This window comes from Augochlora pura, chromosome 5 (assembly GCF_028453695.1).
Source record: "Augochlora pura isolate Apur16 chromosome 5, APUR_v2.2.1, whole genome shotgun sequence".
NCBI classification, from domain to species: domain Eukaryota; kingdom Metazoa; phylum Arthropoda; class Insecta; order Hymenoptera; family Halictidae; genus Augochlora; species Augochlora pura.
In genome coordinates, this window is record NC_135776.1 from 16193429 (window position 1) to 16217450 (window position 24022).

The 24022-nt window shown below is 46.7% G+C and overlaps 1 protein-coding gene across 3 annotated transcripts in view; it reads right to left on the reverse strand.

Annotated features, from left to right (window-relative positions):
* Positions 1-6: 6 nt before the first annotated feature.
* Positions 7-24022, reverse strand: part of LOC144469837 (protein kinase C-binding protein NELL1) — an 86845-nt gene continuing 62829 nt past the window's right edge. For 2 of the 3 annotated variants that reach the window (XM_078180511.1, XM_078180513.1), the window contains 12 exons: positions 22908-23058; positions 20672-20954; positions 20444-20599; positions 19245-19467; positions 18976-19167; positions 17933-18052; positions 16849-17109; positions 15738-16115; positions 15400-15659; positions 15025-15267; positions 11314-11363; positions 7-6984 (listed from right to left, as the gene is read on the reverse strand). In XM_078180511.1, the coding sequence (XP_078036637.1) occupies positions 6219-6984; positions 11314-11363; positions 15025-15267; positions 15400-15659; positions 15738-16115; positions 16849-17109; positions 17933-18052; positions 18976-19167; positions 19245-19467; positions 20444-20599; positions 20672-20954; positions 22908-23058 (3083 nt within the window). In that variant the 3' untranslated portion in view covers positions 7-6218. The remainder of the gene's footprint in view (positions 6985-11313; positions 11364-15024; positions 15268-15399; positions 15660-15737; positions 16116-16848; positions 17110-17932; positions 18053-18975; positions 19168-19244; positions 19468-20443; positions 20600-20671; positions 20955-22907; positions 23059-24022) is intronic. The other variant, XM_078180514.1, reaches the window with a different exon arrangement.

Below are 24022 nucleotides of genomic sequence, written 5' to 3' on the forward strand. Positions count from 1 at the left end.
GTTGGTTAACAATTGCTGTCGTGTTGGTTAGCAATTGGTTAACAATTGCTGTCGTTGGTTAACGATACTCGTACGTCCACGACCGTCCACCGCCTGTACCCTGATCGGATGATGACCGAATGAACAAAGATGACGGTGATAGTAGTCCGGGCAGTGACGATAGCGCCAGCCACTATAGCGAGTCTATTCGACGATAAACGCTAGTAGAGCCTCGCTCAATTGTTTAGTGACAATAAGCATTGAATCGTTTTAGTGTCGTGGACGTGCACGACGCTCGATTGTTAGTCGATTCTGATTTCTCCGAGATCGAGAGACGCCAAGAAACTTATCAATCGAACGATTGAGGGACGTCTTGGTGTCTCGACGAGGACGCGGGAGCCATGTGATCACATATAAATCGCAATCGAACAAAACATGATAGAGTAAGTCGATGATGGGGTAACATTAGTGCCAGTAACGGTAGTAACGTCTACGGTTAGCAGAGATTAAACTGGGACTAGGCTGGCTTCTTTAGTAGATCTCTCTTACTCTCCTTCACTCTTTTCCTCTCTCTCTCTCTCTCTCTCTCTCTCTCTCTTCCTCTCGCTTACGAATTTCGCTTTCTCACTTTCTTTTTTCGAATTTTTCTTTTCCTTTTAATAAACGCTTACTAGTAGTCGTTGTAGTAGTTACTTCGGTACAGTAATTAGGCGTACTAGTAGTAGTAGGTGTAGTAGTTGTGTAATAGTAGTAGTAGTGTAGTACTAGTAGCAACAGTGTAGTAGTAGCAGTAATAGTGTAGTAGTAGCAGTAGCAGTAGTGTTGTAGTAGTAGCAGTGTAGAATTAGAAGTAGTAGTAGTGGTAGTACTGTAGTGGTAGTAATTGTAGTAGTTGTTGTGTAGTAGTAGTAGTAATAGTGTAGTAGTAGCTGTTGTGTAGTACTAGTAGTAGTTATTGTGTAGTAGTTCTGGTTATGTGAAAGTTATGTCAGTAGCAGTTGTTCTATTAAACATAACAACCACTACTGACTTTTATGTTATGTGTAGTAGTGGTAGCTGCAGTGTAGTAATTTTAGTAATAATAACAGTAATAGTATTAGTAATAGGTATCGTAATAGTAGTAGTGGTAGTAGTAGTAACAGTAGTAGTAACAGTAGCAGTAACAGTAACTGTAGAAGTAGTAGCAGTAGTAGTAATAGTATTAGTAGTAGTAGAAGTAGTAGTAATAGTAGTAGTAGGAATAGTAGTAATAGTAGCAGTAGCAGTAGTAGTAATAGTAAGTAATAGTAGTAGTAATAGTAATAGTATTAGTAGTAGCAGTAGTCTGGAGTAACGGTAACTGTTATTAACATTATGTAACACTATAAAAGAAGTCCTCAGGCTGTGGTGTTCCTTAACTACTTGCTTAAAACAGTCCGCTCGGATTTCGCATTTAGTTCTCCGACGTATCCGAGGTCTCGTCGTAATTAAACACACTGTGGTTCAGCCGACGGTCGTCCTTGGTCCGAAGTTCGATAGCAACCCGGTCGAGTTTCAGCGAGACGACCGAATCGATCGGTTCGAGCGTTCGACCGAACCGCGTCCTCGCCGGTTCTTCCCGGCCTTCCGGTTCCGAGCCAGCAGCTTCCCGAACGAGCACGGAGCGGCATCGCGAATCGTCTAAACGCGAGCTCTCGTTTCTTTAGGCCCGACACGTTTCTCTATGTCCGATTCGTTGCTCCCACTTTCGAGCAAATTGGTCGCGGAAGACCTACCTAGCCTACCTACCTGATTAAGAGATCTGTCTGTCTGCCTAGCTTCCTAAACGGAACCGAGAGCAAGCGGAACGGCTCGTCGCCCGGCGTTCCGGGAGCACAGCATCGTGTGGGGAGCGATCGATGAGAGGGCTAGGCGATGCTTCTAAAGAAAAAAAAGAAGAAAAAGAAGAAGAAGAAGAAGAAGAAGAGGATCTCCCCAAAGGGAAGCCGACGGGGAAACTTTCTCGTTTCGTTGCAAAGTGTTCGGCGCGTCCCTAGAACAGTCTTATCAGTCTACTACGCTCGTATCAAAGTGCGAAACGGCGACGAGCCATCCCGGCGGCCCTCGGGAGACGCGCGAAATATCTTCGCCGATCGATCGATCGATCGTGTACGATCGGCCTGTCGAACCGATCCTCGCTGTTCCGGATCCGCTCGAACCTGAAGAGGAGAACCTGCCCCGTGTGGACGTCCTGGCTCCGCCCGGTCTCCGTCCTCGATCCTCGAGATTAGTCGTCGTAAATGCTTAACACGATATCGATAATACAATAATTAATACGATCTATTATTCGTAGTTTAATTGTATACTAGTTTTACGGCACGATGCGCCGCGACCTTCTTCGCACCGCTCCTCAGGATACGAGGAACCGTGATTATCGCGGGAAGAGCGAGGGAGCGGGAGGAAGGGAGAGAAAGAGAGAGAGAGAGAGAGAGAGAAAGGGAGAGAGAAAGAGAGAGAGAGAGAGAGAGAGAGAGAAAAAGAACGAGAGCAAGGAGATCGGTTATTTTCTATTTTATCGACTAATTTCTCGAATCTCTCTCCCTCTCCCCCTCACCCCACCCTTACACTCTCGTTTTCTCTCTCTCTCTTTCTTTCTCTCTCTCTCTCTCCCTCTCTCTTTCCCTTTCTCGCTCCCGGTGTTCATCATCACCCGTATCAGCAGCATCATCCATCCGTTCGTCAGTAAATTCGTGTTACACGTTGCTGTTTACGTTTATTCGTTCGTTTATGCAGTCAATATTCGCACGGTCGAGATTAGCCTCGTTCGCGATTATAATATGTTCTGTGTTATGTATAATATGTATAATCGTACGCCCCGCTAATGGCTGTTACTAGAACATTACACGTCTATATACAGTTTACCAGGAGCAACACAGCGTTATTAGTCGTTATTTAAGATTAATTAATATGATTCGTTCAGGCTGTCGCGCGGGCCTCCGGCGTCGGCTTGCGACGGCGTTCGATTGCGCTCGCGGCGCGCCGAGCTGCGGGCCACGAACGGGCTCTTTTTAAGGCGTCCGCGCGCCCGTTGATTCCCGAAGTGAACGGAACGCGACGGAGTCCCGCGGAAACGGGGGAAACCGTCGCTCGACCTCCCGCGAACGAAGGAATAATCGACAACGACTAGGATGATGTCCGTAAAACAATGGTGAAGCACGAGCGTCCGCCGCTTCGCGCGTTCTCGTGGCGTTGGTACGCGTGACTGTTCGCCGATTCGTCTCGTTGACGTCTCGAACCACGGGGATTACGGCCCCTTCGAACCGTCCTTTGACGCCGAGAGTGGGGGAGCTGCGCGCGGGAAATGCTCAAAGAATAAGTTTAATCGTTGAGTTCGCGGTGAAATAGGTCACGTGGAATTCGTTCTTTAGGCCTGAGCGGTGCGGTCGGAGAGAGCGTGCACCGCTGTTTGGTGTACAATGCACGAACGGCGTGGGTGTGCGACGTTCTCCTTTGCGCGCTGGTTGCTACCGGACTGTGATCTACGCGGATCGAGAACGAAAGATGCGAAAGATCGAGCGAACGGAGAACCGAGACGCGTGTTCTGCGAGCACATTGACGCTCACAGTCTGGCGGCGCGGGTAAACGGCGTGGCGATCGACAGCCACGCGATCCAAAGCGAAGTGTACCGTGTTGCCTGAACGGGGGATCCGGATTGATCCGTGATCAACGGGAGCCTCGTCTCGCAAATAAATCCGATACCGTTATTAAGTTATTGCACATTGAACAAACGATTACCGATGAACTCTCGAATGCATGTTACACACAACGTCTCTACACACTTCGCTTGCTTCCGGTCAGCAGGTCGATTATAATATCTATTATTCACTCGAGTACATCACCGTTCCTTCCCTTTGCAATATGTATACATACACGTAATATATGTATATATATATATATATATGTATATATACTCGTGCTTTCTTTATTTAGTCGTTCATTTATTTAATTTTATTTATTAATTTCTTTCTCTCTCGGCTCCCTCCCTTCGGTAATTTATATATATATTTATATACATATATATATAGATATATATATATGTATATATGTATATGTATATATATATATATTTATATATTTATATGTTTCTCTCATTAGTGCCTACTTATTGTTAATCAAGGAGGAATGTAGTCATAGTGGTCGCGTTTGGTTGAGCGAGATAAAGAATCGTTCGAGCGAGCCGGCACGTTCATCGTCCGGTGTACAACTAATAATTGAACAGGAGACCTCTAATCGGGCATGGCGAACAATCGGACGTGTCTGCGACCTGACCGTGTCTTCGTTTCCATTCGTTCATCCGTTTCTGGTCGTTGTATTGTCGAGGATTCTCTGCCGCGCCTCCGTTCCGGCACCGAGCGAATCCAACCATCGAACACCTGTCCCGACGTTAATCCTATAAATAATCCCGCCGACCATCGTCGACTCCGTAAAACCATCGCGAGCTCCGTAAAACCATCGCGAACTCCGTGAAACCGTCGCGAACTCCGTAAAACCGTCGCGAACGCCGTAAAACCACCGTGATCCGAGCGCGACGATCGCGCGCGGTACTTCTAGGCCCGAGTTCTAGTTAGAGACCGGTGAAAATGGGTTCCGAAAGGTTGAGACGATCGTCCGTCAGACACGTCCGACGGGGCCGCCAATGCTCGTCGTCCAAAAGGCCTCGTAAACCGCGGAGGCACACGTTGCGCGTTCGATGATTATTCGACACCTGGATCAGGCATAAACCGGGCCAGCGTCCGGAACCAGAGAAACTGAACCAGGTATGGCCGCCTGTGCTTCGTGATTTTTTCGACTTAACCCGATCGATACCCTAATGATCCTTAAGTTTACTTCCAAGCGTAGACTATATTTCGCCAGAGAAAACACGAAAGCTATAATTGATTGTGTATAGCCCTCATCCGATAAGAATTACCGCGCGTCATCTATATTGTCACGAGATATGATCATCCATAATTACAATAAATTTAATAGTCGTTAGTCGTCGTTCCGATTTACATACTCAACATCGATAGGGGTTCTCCGTGTTTAGTCCACCCATGTTCTCGGCGAATATACATTATGTATATGTAATATATGTATATATATATACTATATGTATATAATATATATGTATAGACTTCTTGTTTTTGTTTCGTTCATAAATATATATACATACAAATATAAATATATATTCATATGTTATACATATATGTATATTTGTATATATTATAGTATATATTTATACATGTTACGGAACTCTCCTATGTTTAAATAACTTTGTCCTCGTTGGGATATTCAATTCCTTACGATAATTATACACTGCTTTTTTTTACATTCGCAATCCTCGTCCGCGCGACACGTTGGCGCTTGTCGAGCGAGGTTCGCCGCAGCGGAACATCGAACAATTTATATACTTTATAAGGCCCAAATATTGTGCGCTACCTGTTCAATGAAACACGCCAAGAAGGAATTTGCGGAAAGCATGCCGAGTGTTCGCGCTCGGTTCGCGGGGCGCGCACGAGTCCAGAGGGGACGCGCCGCTCTCTGTCGTGTTCGGGGGGAAGGAAGGGATGGAGGGAGGGAGTAGAAGGGGAAGGGCTCAGTTTCTCGATTCTGCTGGCTGTGCTATTGCTGCGACTACCTTTATGCTTGACCCATCGAAGGCTACGACGATCGGTAGCAACGACGTACGGCTGTCCCCTTTCGAGTACCAAACAAAAGGAGAAACAATGTCTCCGCGTCCGCGTCGGCTTTGTTGGCAGGCTCGCGTTTGGCACCAAATTCCCCCGGTAACGGTGCGATCGATCGAACAAGTAATCGCCGAGACACCGCCCACCCCGAGTGCCGTCCGCGACGCGACTCTAAAACAGACTAGAAGCGGGGGTCCGACTCGCGCCGATCGTCCTCCGAGCCTTTCGGCCGCACCGCCGCCGTCTTCTTGTCGGCTCGCGTCGGCCGTGAAAGAAACAGTCTCTTCCGCGACGTTGGTTGGACCGCGGCGGCCTTGCCGTGCCATGGAAGCTGGAGCATCGACGAGACGCGGCAACATCGACGAGTCCTCTTCGTTGCCTCGAAGCACCGGTTGATGGCAGCCGTTTCTTTCTTCCCGCGTTTCCCTCGACCACGTGCCCGTCGGATAACCGAGGCGACCATGGAGAACGCTTCGCTCGCTCCTAACGTATCCGGCTACACGTGTAGCTTCTACACCCCCTGGAATGCCTTGCCAATGCTGATTGCTGTCTCTTCTAGCTGTCGGCAGCGTCGCCTGGCTCAAGTAGCGCTGTCCTGCGCGGCGGGCTCGTCGCTCCTCCGATGTCGGGTCGGGGAGGTCTGCCGGTAGTCGGTGCGAGCGACGCCGGTCGCGGGGGTGGTCGACGCGGTCTCCTCCGGGCCCAGCCGAGTCCCGGAGGACACCGGCACCGGGAGGGCCGGCGAGGAGGACGGGGACGATGATGAGGACGCGTTGGTTCGATGACTCGCGGGGCCGCTGGCGGCGGACTTTGCTCGCTGGCGACGCGGAGCGGATGCTTCGGACTCTTGGCGCGGGAGCTTGGACGTCGCCGTCGCCGGCGACGACGCCGGCGTCGCTGTGACAGGCGCGCGTTGAACCGTCGACGACGTCGGCGCGCCTCCGACGGCCACCTGGTACCTCGCCGTGGCCGCGACTTGTTGCTGCGGCCGGAGACGTCGGTCGTCTCTTTGCTGCTGCTGCGATGGCTGCACCGTGTTCCGCTGCAGAGTCCAGTGAGCTTTTCGGCCGACGCCGGTGCCGACGGACGAGGAAGAAGACGAGGGCGACAGTAGGTAGCTGCTGGCAACTGTCGGGACACCGGCAGGAGCGGTAACCGCTGGTACAGCTGCTTCCGGTGCACTGTCTGCCATCGGTGACCCCGCAGGGCCCGGTAGACCGCGTACGACAGGCTCAGGAACAACGACTGGAGGACGTTGCTGCTCGTTGTCACCCAGATCGCCAGCGCAGCCGTAATCGTAGCTGCAGCATAGCTGCCCGTCCTACGGAGAGGTTCGTTCGACACTGCGTTAGCCACGGCGGATAGAACGCGACCCGCTTTCGTCTTTCGCGTGCGTCCCTTCACGTACGGTACCTTCTCTGGCACACCGCGAAAAGTCTTGGCCGCTAGAGCCTTCGCTTCTCCATCGGATCGGGATCGCTCTACCCTTGAGTGGACTCTAAGAAAATATTACAAGCTCGATTCTCGTCGAATCGCCGATATAGCAAACGCGTCTTCAGGCGTAGTCCACTCGAGGGTGGTGGCCGTGAAGAGGATCAATCGCTAGCTCAGACGTGTCCGGATGCTCAAGCTTATACTACTGGCTCCACCTACAGACTCTGGGAGATTTGCTTAACGCCTTGCTGTTCGCTTCCTACAAGAAATGAACGCAGATTGGTATCGTGTTTGCGCAACAATCCCTCCAGCTGGCGGTCATCGTCCGCTGAAGTAAAGGAGGCGGACTCGAGCTGGAAGACGGAGTCTACTTTGCTCGATCGCATCGAACACGGTGGTTGGACATGTCTGAGCTAGCAAGTTCCAGTGGAGCGGTGAAACTACGTCGTGTACATCCCTGGCAAATAGTATTCGATCGAAATAATCAAGCGTTTGTTTGTCCTCGTGTTGGCGGGGTCCTACGTACGTCTTTTATTTCAAGCTCGCTTAAACTGAATTGAACATTATTATTATTTATTTTCAAATCCTGAATTGATATTGTAAATTTTGATATACATATGTGCCCTCGAAAAGGACAATGCTGGTGGTTAAAATGGTAAATTCCTTTTCAAACTGGTCCAAATGACTTGAATTTTTCTGATTAGTTCATTGTACAATTTTTGAAATACTTTTTAAGTGTACTATTTCATGGAATAAAACAAGTACTGTCATTTTCACCGTTTTATCTGAGCCTGCAATGCAAATTTAAAAAATACATTTCATACTCTTAGGTAATTATATGAGTGTTCAACATTTTTTTTATTATCGTTTGACCCATGGGTAAGATACATCCACTGAAACGTGTAGGAATGATCTATTCTTGGTTGGAATTTTTTCTAATCTTTAATTGTTTACAGCTCGTGTCAAGGTGAAGCGATTTCGATGAAATTATCAACATGCATACGAGTCGCCAATAAGTACCAAAAACATTTTTTAAATTTTTATCACAGCCTCGGATGAAAGTGCAAAAACCACAGTTCGTCTACGTTTCTTAAATTCAAAGTAATAGTAAATGATATAGCATAGTAATGAAATAATATGGTATATTAGTAATACAGTATATTAATATAGTGATATAATAATATAGTATATTAGTAATGTAGCATATTAATAATATAGTAACATAATAATATAATATATTAATAATATATTAATGTAATATAATAGTATAGTACACAAAATATAGTACCTCTGTCAGTATACAGCAGATCAGTCCCTCCAACATTTACAAAACAAATTGAATTCCATTAAACCAATCTTAAAAAAGTTATACCACCTAAAAAATGTCAATTCAATTTCTCTTACTATAAAACAATATACATTAACAGCATTTCGTACTCGTCCAACGTCAAATCCTTCACGACGTCCGAGTATCGAAAACCAACGGGTCCAAAAAGATCGCGAAATCCGATCAGACCCACCTGGCGACAGGGTTCCGATCGAATACTTTCTGCCAGTGGAGCTCGTGGCACCGAATTGCAAAAGCTTCTACACGAATTAGTAAAGTCCCTTCGGTCGGGTAGTCCGGTGTTAGCGAACAGGTGACAGTGACGGCTGTTGGTAGCGGTGCCATTCTCTAGCAGGGTCACCCAAGACTTTTCGCATCGCGGAAGGGAGACTAGGTAATCCTCCACATAGTATGCAATTCATTGTTTCGTTCGGCGTCTCGGGGATCCCGTTGCTGATAGACCGACGTGCGAAACCGATCCTGCCTGACGTCTCCGCGAATGATCCAGCAGCGGCGATGCCTTGCCCTAAGTTAGATCCCGGCGGCGTTCTCCCATTCGGAAACTGATTGCTTCACGATCACAAGTTACAAGACTCTTAACGACAACATGCTTACAATCGGGGGACAAAACAATGAATTTCCATAGTATGTATCTGACACCCGACGACAACGTGTCTAGGCTTTTACTACGGTCGCGGCGATTCTGGCAACGCGGAGGGATGAGCACGGCGACGCCGACCGCGCGCCACGAGGCCAGACGCCGTGATCCTTCACCGTGGCTAGTTGCGCCAAGCATTTCAGAGGTGTCTTGGCCTCGCGGATCGCGGCGGTGTAGCTCGGCGCGTTTCTCTGGTACGCGATGATCGTTAACCCTTTCGCTGCGGCAGGTCCGTCCGCCGAAGCACCGTCGCTAAACGAAAACTCGCGGCATTTCGTGCTCGAAGTTAATGGCGCAACACGTTTTGATGTCGTTGCAACAACAAACAGTTTTAAGAATATTTAAGATGCTTTAACCCTTTGCATTCCTATGTCGAGTGTGACTCGACATTAGTTTTCATCTCAGGAGCTCCATCGTCGAGTCCCAGTCGACATTATTTCACGTCCAAATATCAAATGAAATACTTAAAAGCGTTGGGAGCTGCTTGTAACGAAATTGAAATCAAATTCAGAGTGCAAAGGGTTAAGAAGTGATTAATCCAATGTGCCAATAAAATTAACAGAAAATGTTCAGCCGACTAGAAAAAATCTTGTCATCTACCACAGACGGCACTTCTTATACTATACACATCATTTCGATGCCGCATATATGCGACGCTCGGCGCGAAAGGGTCACGAACCATTCGATCGTTCCGAATTCTGGTAAAAAAAGGTCGGCTACGGTGTTCGATGTTTGCCAGAATCGTCGCATTGGACAACACTCGATAGAGAGAGACAGAGAAAGAGACTCTTGGTGCTTCTATCGAATCTCGAATGCAGATCAGAGGAGGGTGCAAAAGAGGCTCAAGTGTAACCAAAAAACATAATCAACGAAATAAACAAAGTAACGAATCAAAAATGCAGTCTGTGTGTTCCTTCTTTCTCTTCCATTTTGTGTGTGTCTGTCACCACGTGCGCCGTGCGCCCCCCGTAAACCGATACCAAAGAGAGAGAGAAAAAAAAAAAAAGAACCGGCCAGCAGTGGTCTAGAGTCTGCGATCTAGCGGCGAACGACTCTGTGCGTCTCGAGGTGTACGTGCGTGCGCGCGCGCAGATTTCTGTGTGTGAGTGTGTGTACGTGTGCGTGTGATCGCGTGGTGTGTTTGTGTGTGTGTGGTTACGTGTGCGCGCGCGAGCGTCTCCATTGATTGTTCCATTGGTGATAGAATCGAGTCGAGTGAGTCGGTTTTAGTCGTGAGAGTGTGGGTGAGTCGGCGCATGCGAGATTTTATTAAACGTGCACTCAGCCATTACCAGACTATGGGGAGACCCATACGCCTCCTGACCGATCGACCGACGATTTCGCAATTAAAATTATCCGAACGTCTTTTTAATAAAAAGTTACTCAGCTTCGAAGCTGAGGAGAAGCTCTCGTCGATCCATCGATCAAGATCACCTCTGACAAGGAGTCAACGTATGAAGCATGCGACGTGCTCGCGATTCACTCTTGACAGGTCCTTGACACCGCGGCGAATGCAGTCTTTGCCACGTGTTTTCCTCCATAGGAATTACTAAGGTAATTGCAGTCATGTAACGCAGTAGGTAAACGGACACCCGCGTCATCTATCAGAAAACAGCTCGATCGTACGCAAAACTTTCCATTGAATCCGTGGCGTGAACGAACCAGTCACGTGACATAGACAGCTTATAAACCGGACAGGGTCCAAGGAATCGTCAAGAGGAAGCGTCGTGACCAGCGTGCGGAGATCGTACGACCGATAAGACCTTTAAAAGGGAGTCGCGTATATCTAATGGTTCTAAACCAGAGCTGAGCAAGTATAGCAACAATTGGCGCTCGGTCGAGCAGCCCCGGCGATGGGTCAGGTTACGGGGCCCGATGGGCGCCTTACCCGAACCACATAGCGGGGATGGACCGAAACGAGCAGCCGATATCCGTGAGCAATGCCCAGCTCGAAATGGAATAAAAATAGAGGATCGAACGGGTAGATCGTAAGCGGTTCGGTACCAGTGCTAGCTACCTAAGCAGGCGGGATTATAAACGGAAGCACTCGAGAGCTTGATACTAGTAATGAGCGAAAGTAAATAATAATAATAATAATAATAATAATAAGTACCAGTAGAAAGACATTAATCGAAACGTAAGAGAAGAAGAAAACTAATACGGAAACGAAAGTAAAGTAAAGTAGAAGAGGCGGGTAGAGATTATAGGTGAGGTAGAAGTGACGTGATTACCGATGCACACAACACGCGCTATTGCTCACCAATTGGGCGCAGTACGGCACCTGCAAGGATACCCATCGTTAGGCTATTAGGTTAGTCGTCTCACGGGCAATGTGGCGGGGTTAAAATTTCACAAGAAATGGTTAACGATTATTGGCATTCGATTTCGCTATTCTGTGTTGCTCAGCGTTGCTCAGCACATCAGCCTATCCCCGCACGTCCATCCGTTCATAGGCGATACCCTGGCTCTATTCTCCCCCCGGCGGTTTTTTATATTGATCTCGCGAGGCTCGATGCAAAACTGAACGGATCGACGGGATCGAGGGTAAGCGACACGATCGGTCGCTAAAGAGATCGGGTCAACTGTGTACTGAACACGATCCATGCAGGGCCGACCCGAAGCAATTAAAGTCTCGTTGATCGAGGAAGAGATCCAGACTCCGAAAATCTGAACTCTGAAAATTTAGACTCTGAAAATCTAGACTTCAAAGTCTAGGCTCCGAGGATCTAGGCCCTGAAAATCTAGACTTCTAGGATCTAGAGTCCCAAGATCTAGGCTCTGAAGATCTAGACTCCGAGAATCTAGAGTTTCAAGATCTAGGCTCTGAAGATCTAGACTTTGAAAAAGACTTCGAAGGTCTAGACTCCGAAGATTTAGACTAAAGATCTAGACTTTGAAGATCTAGAATCTGAAGATCTAGTCTCCGAAAATCTTAGACTTCGAAAATCTAGACTTCCAAGGACCTAAACTCCAAAGATCTAAACTCCAAAGATCCAGACTCCAAAGATCTAGACTCCAAAATTCTAGACTCCCAAGGATCTAACCTCCAAAGATCTAGACGCGTGTCAATCGACTGTTCTCTCTAATCGCGGCAGTGTTCGATCGTCTTTTCGAACCGTACCAGGACTTCCGTGGATTCGAGGTTCGGTTCGAGATTCGGGATTATGGGCGCTAGAATGATTCAACTCTGACTAAGTTATTAGCACCTGGTCACGTACAGCGAGGATCAAACAGAAATGTATTACGATCGACAAACCAATTGTTACTACAAACATAATCATAACGATGTTACTCTCCGTTTTGGCTACTTGTTAGAAAGGTGTTAATATAGATATATATATATACTTTGATCACTGGCTAGACATGCAGAATGTATGTATACAGGGTGTTCCAAAAGTCACTCGCAATCGCGAGAGATGGGAACATTTGAAGCAACTTTCTCCTTTACAACAATTTTCTTCGCGGCGTCGTTGACGAGTTATTAGCGAGAGATACTGGCCCGAGCTGATTGGCTCGATCGCTTCGCGTCAGCGATACTCGCGTCTTATTGGTCACTGTTTTTCGTTAATAACTCGTTAACGACGTCGCGGAGAAGATTGTTGTAAAGGAGAAAGTTGCTAGAATCTATCTCAGTTTTTCAATTTCGAGTGACATTCGGGACACCTGTGCATACGGTGTCGACTCGGGCTACCTTCGTCTTTCCTCGTTGTAAGGCTAAGAGTTAAACGAACACTGCCGCGTGCGAGGCAGCCAATCAAAAATATTACACATATCTAATCGAAGGCTAACTTAGGGACGCCCCTGGACAGGTCTTGGACGCTGGTGTCGCGCGATAGAGATTTTGGAGTAATTTACAAGTGGTGATTACAGCTTAAGGTCGCATAATGACAAGACTAGCACGACGCAACGGTAGCTAACGCCGAGAGAACCGGGCCCTCAACAATCAACTACGGAGTCTCGGGCAACGCAAGTTGATTGTTCAGAGTCTGATATAATGCTTGTTTCGAATGATCCGATACGTTCTTTCAGTGTCTGAGCCGATACTAATTAGCAGACTGTGGATCCTATTAATCTAGAAGAGAAAGGGCCTGTTGACGGTCCATGCAAAATGGATTCTCATTAAGCCTAAATTCGATGGATCGAACGGTGAATGGGATTTCTCTCGGCGCGTTATAGATCAGATCATAGCGTTTAGCTTTGCACAGTTGACTCGAGTAGTACACACCGCAGAAATGAATGGCATACTAGAAACAAAGTACAATCAGTATATAGGTACCTTGTATTATACGAGGGTTACCTACTGACACGGCAAATTAAACAAGAGCGATAAAAATGGATAGACAGAGAGAGAGAGAGAGAGAGAGAGAGAGAAAAGAAACGAAAAGGTATATGCTAGTGTGTGTGACTTTAGAACACGTGGCAGACCAAAATTAATCCGGTAATCTTCCTCGCGACGTATCCGCTGATTTCTCGAAGTCTGGAGAAAGCTGAACGTGATTACCGAGTATTCAAAATAAATGTAGAACAGCAGCGGGACATGCCGGCACTTTTACAAGCGACTCTCAAATAGATTAGTCTGCGCAAACGATAATTATACTGTACATTGACGCGAAGCGTTCGGATCCGTGTTCCGAGAGATATCTCGTCTTTGATCACCGTCGACGGATCTTCGAATTTTTTCGAGTGTAGACACACCATGGTATTTACACAGAATATTTATGAAACTGTACATGCACCGAAGAAAAGCGATATCAAACTGAGCGATCTGATTAATTGCACGGAAAGCACGTAACAAGAGAGAAAATAGATAGGCGGAGATATAGTAGAACAATGAATACGCAATAGTTAATCTGCCACGTGTGTAGTGTAATATATATATATATATATCATAATGTATTTTGAATGGACGCCTGCCGCACAGCAACTGCTCGTATCTCGACAGAATCAATAATGAGCGCAACTGATTAGACACATGACAGATCCACGTCTAACTTATAAGGCGACATTTACGTTTCATTTACTGACCTTGAGCTCTTGATTTCGCGCGAAAAGGGAGCGGGGTCGAGGAAAATCATGGCCAAGACGTTCTCTAAAGGACTAACCCCCTTCGTTCCAGACCCTCTCTATATCATAGTGAAAAATCATTGTTCTATAATAAAGTGAATACTTAAAAGAATCAGAGATCGTTGCTTTCTCGATTTTAAACCGAATTTTATTCGCTAATGGAGAAATAGAATCTATGGAAAACTATGATCGAAACGGACAGAAATACTTTAGGACTGGTCTGGCACGGTAAGCCGGCAGAGACAGCAAGCGCAACCTGGCAGAAGCTAAGTGGTAGGCGTTACTCAACGCTTTACCGACCGGTAGCTTATACATTGCCTTTTCAATATTATTATATTATTTTATAATATTATTATACATCGGTTTTTCATATTCGATAATTTGTTATCTATTACTGAAGTAATAGAGCTAGATCGTATCACCGTAAGTTTCGATATTATTATATCATTTTTTAAATATTAGATAACTTTCGCAATGAATAAAATAAATAAAATAGATATATATGTATATAAATATATATTAATTACCCTAAAATGAGATAAATATATACGGTCGAAAGTCCGGTCGGTAAAGCGTTAAGGTACTGGAATCGCTAGATGACGCGCGAAGACTGTCATGGCAGCGTCCACTGTGGACTGCAACCCTTTGGTCGCACCCTCTAAGTAGCTACGACTCGTGAATGATCTACTTGATGGTTCGTTAACAAGATGACCCGCGTCATGGGCGTACTCTACACCATCCGGGCCATCGATTTTCCTCGACTGCTCGCTCCTCTTCTCCCACGAACCCCCCTATCCTATCCTGCGGGCCTTGTACGGATAAAGGACCGACGATTTCTTCGGTCCTTCGTTGTGTTCGTGGCCGGACATCTTCCTTACCTTGCACTCGCACGTGGTGCATTTGTCATGGGGGTCCTGCCAGGAGCTGCCGCTGTCGTGGATGATCCCGGAGTAGCTGCAGGGCCTGGGTCGTGTCAGGACCGAGAGGGTGGTGTTGTTCCCGGGGGGCTCCCTCGCGCAAGGATCATCCTCGCAACGGGGGCAACAGTCACCGTCCTCGGTGACCGGGTTCGAACAGGTCACCGGCGGACATTCCATTTGCCAACAGTCTATTTCGCCGTACTGTGAACAATTGATCGATTACCTCCCTTCTGTACCCTCCGTGTCTAGACCATCTCGTCGCGTTGCCGCAGCTACTCGCAACGTAATCTACTAGACGATCGGCAACTACGCCGGTCTGGTTGTCGTCATTACCAGGCATTCGCAGGTCTGGCACTGGTATATCCATCGCTCGCCGCTCCTGAAGACCAGGTGATGGAGCTCCTGGTGCCTGCAAGAGGCTGCGGGGTCGCACTGGGGGCAACACTTGTCCCTGCGGCTTCCCGGTGCGCTGCAGTCGCAGACGGGGTCTCTGCACGTGATCACGCCGTCCTTGCACGTGCACCTCCTGCAAGGGTTCCCAGCCGGCGCCAAGGTTTCGCCGTTCTCCACTTCTCTCTCCTCGAACCAGCAACCTGGACAATTTTTGTAATCGTGAAGTTCATTGCCTGGGTCGTTCGTCGACATTTAAATATTTGTTTTTGGACGCGTACTGAGCCTGCACTCCTCCGCGGTGTGATTGTCCTCCTGCAGGGGGCAGATGCACTCGTAACCTCCCTCCGTGTTCGTGCACTTCGCGCTCGGGTGGCACGTGTGCCTCCTCTCGATCGTCTGGTCGTTGCACTCGTCGATGTCCAGGCACTGTGTGCCCTGGGTGCTGTCGTGAAGGGCGCTCCTGTAGCCGGGCTTGCAGCGGCAGTAATACCAACCGGGCATGTTGAAGCACGTCGACGACTGATGGCATCGGTGAAGGTCGCTAGCGCACTCGTCGAGATCGAGCTCGCAACTGTTACCGATGTAGCCGCGTCGGCAGGAACACCTGCCCGGCGCCACGCACTCGCCACCGTTCTGGCAAGTCTGATTGCAGACAGCTAGAACGTGGAAGAAACAAGATTTATCAGTAAGCACGTCTCTCTAGGCTGTCATCTTTGATTACACGTCGCTCAATAGAGTATTCGATCTCAAACATTGGCCGGAAATCGGTTTAGCTGTGAACCGAGCATTAAACCTACCACCTAAGGACAAACGACTGGTTTCGCTTTTATAATCATTGATGTTGTAGAGATATTTTTATTAAAAACCATTGAACGCATCACTCTATTAGGGCACGCATTGTTATAGGAATTGTGCGACATTTAAATAAACTCCATCTTGTAATTTTTATTAAAGTAAGCAATAATTTACTATCTATTGAATAGCACACTCTACATTGTCTGGATTCGAACGATAAGTGATATTATAAAATTGCTAACAACATAAATAACACTGTTAACATTCAAACAATTCGTGTGAAATTTGATTATACTTCAAACGACTCTTAATGTATGTTCTGATGTCATTAAAAATCAATAGCATAGTTTTCCCACGACGGTAGAAAAGGAAAATATTTGCGTCGGAGAAAAAGAACATGAACAGACAATATTATTTACCCTCTTTGGCAAAATTATAACACATAATTCCATTGTTTAATTCAGAAGTAGTATTACAAGAAACGTGTGAAATCAGTCTGGCCAGCGTTTGAGGCGACGAATGCTCCACTGTGTGTTTTGACACTGTTCTGGAAAATTTGCTGACGTTCGAGACGAAGAAAATCAGATACTGTACGTTTGCAGGTGTAACCGTCGCCGGTGTAGCCCTCCTTGCATACGCAGTAATAGCTGCCGGCGGTGTTGACGCAGGTCGCGTGCTCGTCGCAGGCGTGATGACCGGTTGCGCACTCGTCCAGCTCGGCGCAGTTGAACTTGTCGACTCTGTGGTAACCCGGAAGACACTCGCACGTGTAGGAGCCGATCACGTTCACGCACTTCGTGTTGGCGTTGCAGTGATGACCCTCGGAACCTCCTTGCTGCGCGCACTCGTCCACATCTGCTGATGCAGAAATGTCGGTCATATCTGGTGGACCAGGCTTGGCGGTCAAAGTACCGTGCGTTCGCCAGAACAAAGCTGCGCTTCTGCTGGCTCTTCTACGATCGTAGGTAGCAATCGACCATTGGCCAAAACGAGTATCAAGACTATGTCGTTGATATAGAATATATTATAGTATTGGTATTATATAGTGTTGATATTCGTCTTGAGCACTAGCTGATTGCTGTTAGTTTGCTGTTTCTCCTATAATCGCAGGTAGTAATCAGCTATTGGTCAAGAAGAATATCTATATCTATATAGAAGAAAGAGCAGACTGCAGCAGAAGTGGGAGTATCATACGAATCTCAACGATATAGTATTCACATTCGACCCTGTTTTCGGTCAATAGTTCAACCTGCGAGCATAAAAGACCCTGCAGCAGAATTGGGAACTCGAACATGTTTCCTCTTCTCGCGAACGCACGGTGCATAGTCGCGGATGATTCTAGTAATCGGCGGCTGACAAAAAAGTCGTTAACATCGAGGAAACCATTGAGAACAGAGGAACTAAAGTCCCGCCGCTCGATGACTACAATCATCCGTGGTGGTTGACAGTACGATTCCAGAATCGAAGAACGACACCGCCCGGTAGCACGGTCACGTTCTCCACGTGTTAACACATCGTCCTTTAAATATTTCACGCGGCCGGGTCGATCGGAAATTGCACATGTCCGAGCAGGAATTTCCCATCGACCCGGTACGGCGCGGCGCGGCGAAGCTCGCGCTTCCAGCAGGACGACGAAGGTTAATACGATATACCGTAAGTTAGGAAAAGCATTAGATACCGTGACAGTTATGACCATCCCCCTGGAAACCGATATCGCAGTGGCAGGCGTAGGTGGTCTGGAGGTTCAGGCAGGACGCGTTAGCATGACACTTGTGGCCCTTCGCGCAGTAGTCCACCCCTGGTTAAATTTGGTTAGCCAGGCAGATGAAGAGACGGTTAGAACATTCGATTAGCGTGCTTCGGTACGGTCGGGACAACGCCCGTCGGGGAATTGGATCGTTCACGGTTGGTTTCGCGTTAATCGGACATGCTAATGTTTATTAAACACTCTACCGACCGGCGGTCTCCGTATCGGCTTTTTACCTCGATCGGTAGCCTGCGAAGCGGTCATGCCAATTTCTTATCTATTATAGAGAAACAATTGTTAGAATGTACTATCGCAACTTCCAATATTATTATATTGATTTCTTTAAATATTAGTGTATGCTTCAATATTATGATATAATTTCTTTAAATATTAGCGTAAGCTCTGATATTGTTATATAACTTTTTAAACATTAGCATAAGCTCCTTAAGTGAAGACCTTCCGCTATAAAATAAATAGAATAAAAACAGCGACTAGAATTGAACAATGATAATACAATAATCTTCAATATTGTTGTATAATTTTTTAAATGTTAGATGTCTCTCGCGTAAATTGAATAAAATAAATATAAAATGAGTATCATTCGATACTAACGTTACGAAATAATTTAACGTTAGCAAATTTAATTGCCTATAACAATAGAAATGTCTACGGTCGAATGACCGACCGGTCGGTAAAGTAGCGATCGCCTGCGCGACGCGACGGTGCAAGTGAACCGATTTTAGAGCGTCGCTTTTCCAGCGGAACTTGCTTGTATACTTGCACGTTGTTTGCGATGGCAGCGCGAGCGACCCTCGGCTACGGGTCCCCGGTGAACGCGGTTCAGCCGGGACCGTCGCCGAGGGTTCCTCGATGGGTTAATAACATTGTTACATGCGAGTTAAGATGAGGTAGCAAAGGCGACTTGTACAGCAGCGATCGGAGGATTCTGGGCCCGTCCTGTGCGCGTAACATACCTGGACAGAACTTGCAACACTCCTCGGCCACGCTAATCTGTTCGCTAGGCGGACAAGGCAGTGGTGGACATCTGGTCTCCGTGTCGAACCTCTGACAGGTGAAACTGCCGTCGAAACAGTCGCACTCGACGCACTGTTTCGGCGAGACTTTTTCACCGTGGTCATAGATCACACCGCGCAAGTAACATTGCTCTGCGGAGAAACGCGTTAAGACGATGATCCGAATGAACGAAGCTAGCTGGATGGAGATTGTAGATGAAGGGTCTTACTCAAGCAGATGGGACAGCACTGTCCCGGAGAAAGGACGGGATGCTTGCATGTGACGGGGGCGCAGGGTGTCGGCCTGCACTCGATTTCACCGTGGACGCAGGAACACTGCTGGCAGCCCTTCTCCCACGTGGCGCCGTCTTCGTGGACGGTGCCGTTGGCCCTGCAAGACTTTTGGCACTCGCACTCCTCCACTTTGCTTATTCTGCCCTCTGCAGCGGCTAGCTAAAAGGAAGGATGTCAATGAGTACTGTGAACTTTACGGAGCTCCAGCTGGGCGATGCTCGAGGCGTGCGAGCACAGTTTTCTCTCGATAAGTGTCTAGAAAATCTCTACGATGATTGCGAAATTTCTATCGCCGCCACTAAGTGCGATCGTTCTTAGGACCAGTAGAAATTTAACCCTTTGTCTTATAATATTTTATCAGACTCATTATGAGGATTTATAATATACGCCATTACGAGGCTACCAATGTGTACGAAAAGCGTAAATTTAATAATAATATGCCAAATATAATACCACTACTGATATATTATATAACAATAATGATAATAATAAATCATCGCGTAAAAAATTATGTTCATTAAATGAAACTTGTCATTCGTTATTGATATTGAATTTCTATGCCTGCTTCATTTTTATCAGTGCTTCTATACTTAAGAGTATGTCGCAGCCAAAGGGTTAAATTGAAATTAAATCCTACCATCTGTAATTAATATTTAAACATTAATGCCAAGATTGCTGTGTACTAAATGTAATTTTTCTGTATGCCGTAGAAATTGTTCGTTCTTTTTGAATTTCCATCTTCGGAACACGATAAAAAATCTAGCACTACCATAACTGTCACTAGCCTCACCCGAAATTATATTATAATATATAATTATATAATATCTAGTAATATTATACGTCTAGTGACAATGATAGTTCATGTTACTTAAACATGAATTTTCCATCGAAAAATATTCGAGTTGCTCGAACTTCGCAAACATTCGCATAACATATCGTAGGTAGAGCAAAAAGTACTATATCAAGTACTATACGACGCTCTAATTTTAAACGACTTGCTTTATTAGAATGATCGAATATCTCGAGGAAATCGATACTCGATTCGCCTCGAAACATCGATTATCAATCGATAGAGCAAATGCTGTGCTCGCCCGCCTCTCGAAAATTGAAAAGCATCCCCGAAAGGTCCACTCACCCTCCGTGTCAGCTCGTTCAGATTATGCATCAGCTGTTCCACCGTGTTTTGTAATATAGAAAATTGACCGCATGTGGGACAGGACGAGTCGAGCTGCGGACACTGCGAGAGATAGCCATGGGGGCCGGGTATCAGCTTCACGTCCTGCAAAGCACCCTGCGGCGCGAAAATCATGTCAACTTGCCTGGCTCGAACGACCGACTACGATATCAATGTAAATCGCCGTACCTTGAAGAGAAAGTGTCTGGCGTTTCTCTGTCCCACCCAGAGCTGAAGCTGCGGCAGGGTGAAGTTGGTGTCAGGTGGTCCAGGCCTGAGCAGTCGCCTGTACAACGGATGGCAGTCGACCAGCAGCTCGACCTGCGAGCCGCTAACGCTCAGGGCGACCCTGTGCCAGGCCCCGTCTGCCAAACGGAAAGGAAACGCCTCCACGTGGACTGTGCCGTCTCGGCGTGATACGTAGTGAAGTCGAAGCTCGTCTTTGCGACCGCTGCTCTGCAGCTCCAAATATCTGTCAAACGCAGAAGGAACAACGTTCAGTCGACAAATTTATGGGAATAATTTTAGGGATGTTTGAGGGACTCTCGACAGAGATGCTATCCTAATTTAATTCGAGTTTAATTCTAATTTAATTCCAACTCAATTCTAATTCTAATTTTCCTTCTCCCAATTTTTCAACCAATTCTGAAGCAATATAATTTTAGTAAGTATTAGTTTGCTAAATAGAACCAATAAAGAAAGACTTTAATAAACAACTTTATTGGTTAGAACCAATAAAGAAACCGTACTTAGGAGATTAATACAATCAATTTATCTTGTTACACTGTCCCATTCAATGCAACCAATTCAACAACAAAATGCATGAAATGTAAAAGGAGTAAAATACAGTTGCTACAGAAAGTATCAATAAAACAAGTAAAATAAGTAAGTGTCCCATTCATGGTAATTCTCATCTATAAGAGATCCTCCTCGAGAGCGTCAACCTTGATACTTCACTACTGAAGGTCACTGCCCGAACCCAGCAAACCACGCCCACCGGCGCATCCCCTTCCTCCGGCGCAGGGAAACCGCAGAGAGGGGGCAGCGGGCGTGACAGTCGACGCGACGCCGAATGGGACCGAGGTGGGCGTGGCATCGCGACATCGGACGCGATCGTTCATGTGTTCCGGAGCACTTAAACCCGTTCGATACGATTCGATCGAACGGATTGAATCACGGCTGCGAGTCGAACAGCCACGATCGATGGAAATCGGTGTTAATTGAAACACGCGAGGGCAACAAATAGATGACATGATTGAATGGGAGGGTGGTGGTGCAGTGGGTGGTCGCGTGTGTGACTAACGATTTTCGTTTCCCGGTTCGTCATCGATCGCGCGAGGTGGAGCCGCACCGGCCGTTCTCAATCGGCGACATTGAGGCATCGTTCTGGAATTCGTTTAGCCGACCGGCGCGAAAGGTCGTCATCGATTCCGTCCAGGGAATTCCAGCGGATTTCGGTGGATCCCCGGAGCCCCGATGCTGAATGGACGCTAAATTCCGGTTTATCCGGCCGCGATTTCCGCTCGGCGGAGCGTGTTAATTACCGTCTAATACCGCGGACACGTAGGTGCCGCGCATCCAATTTGTGTCAGCCGGGTCAAAACGACTAGACTGCGCGCCTCGCGTGCCAACAGAGGCTGCGACTACTTTCAGGTTAAGAGCTCTCCACTGCCACGGCTCAACAATTGACACAGTAACTTCTTTAAGACTGGCTTTTCTACCATTTTCAGTTCGCCGGTCGCGGCGCGAGCAGCTCTGGCTTGTCGGAATAGAGCTCTCTCTCTCTCCCCCTCTCTCTCTCTTTGCATTTCTCTTTTGGACAGCTAGAAGACATCCGATCGAGGGAGAAGTAGTCGCGGTTGGCATTGACCCGAGCCCGCGCGACCCTCGAACTCGGAAAACCACCTCTTAAACCGCGAAACCCGTGGAGACTGTACCCATCAGCGCGGCTCATCATTCCATAAATCGTTACATGATCTTAAAAGTCACTCTAAGGAGTACCCGAGGTGATTTGAACTAACTTTTTCCTTTGCGAAAATGCAATCCGAGGCTCCGTTTACAAGTTATTAACGAAAAACAGTGACCAATGAGACGCGAGATCAGCTCGCGCGTTCGATGTCTCCGCCGCCTCGCGCCAGTTGATCTAGCTTCTCATTGGCCATCGATTTTCGTTAATAACTCGTAAATGAAGCCAAGGAGGACGTTTTTGTAAAGAAAAAAGTTGCTTGAAATGACCTCAGGTACCTCCAATTTCACGATTGAAAGTGATCTATGGGGCACCTTGTATTTTTGAAATTCCGTGGAGAATTGTAACCGCGCGAACGCGACACGTTGCTAGAGCGTCGATTTCGTCGCCGCGCGAACAGTGCTCCGAATTCCAGGAACAAGGGGGTCAGGGATCGTAGTATGAAATTACACGTCCTACCTATTGTTCCCATGTGAAAAGGCGATGATCGTCCCGGAATTGGCCTCCTCTTGTCGCAGAGCGGCGGCTATAGTGAATTCCGGAACCCGCCGGAGTAGTGTGGCCGCTCGTTCGAAGCTCGCCTCGTTCAGTCGGAGCTCCCTCTCCTCGCCTGCAGTAGTAAAACTCGATCATTTCTGCGTTCCGCTCGATCCTGGCGCGCTAATAATCATATTACGCCGGAACACGCCGGCTGCCGCGGATAGTTATCCCGTGTTCCGAGCGGCTCTCGGTACGAATAGCATCGATTGTTCGGCGGTGCATAGCTCGGTCGTGCCACCGACACGGAAAATCAACGACGGAACCACTGCCCGGTGCAATCGGATCTATCGCCGGCTGTTTTCCGCGGAGGCTCCTTCGCTTTTCACCATTCGCCCCGTGTTAACCCTTTGTGATCGTATTAACGAATATTTTGTCGCGCGACGAATATTCGTTGCTTCGCAAACAATCGCCGATAGCCAAACGACGAAAATTCGTCTACTTTCAAATATATCCATATTTGAAATATATTTGTAAATTTATTTATATTTGAAATATATTTTCAGATCTATTTATTACATTTTCCTCTATTTTTAAATTCTGTATATTCCAGAAAATAATTTAGTCTTTTTCTTTGAACGGAGATTATTTTAACCAGAGGTGGTATAATTATATCTATCAATGAGAAAAAAATATATGATTGAAATATGAAAGAAAAATATATGATTTATTATTTTTAAAAGATAAAATATACAGTGCCGTTTGAATTATTCCTCGATGTTATAGCATCTATTAGCACGTTTCCGGACAATTTGAAAATATTGCGAAGCCGTGGACAACCCCACGTGGTCGATGTGGGATTAAATATATGATATTTTAATCATTTGCCTTATATATTTTATGTATTGTCATGTATTATATATTATTGCATATATTATAGATGGTGCATTACTGTAAATATTATATATTACTTTATATATTACATTATTAAAGAGAACTTTAATAATATACTTTAACAATAAATAATAATAATTAAGTGTGACGCGTCATAATACAAGATAACCTCCACAAAATAGACGGCGCATCGTTACTAAGAG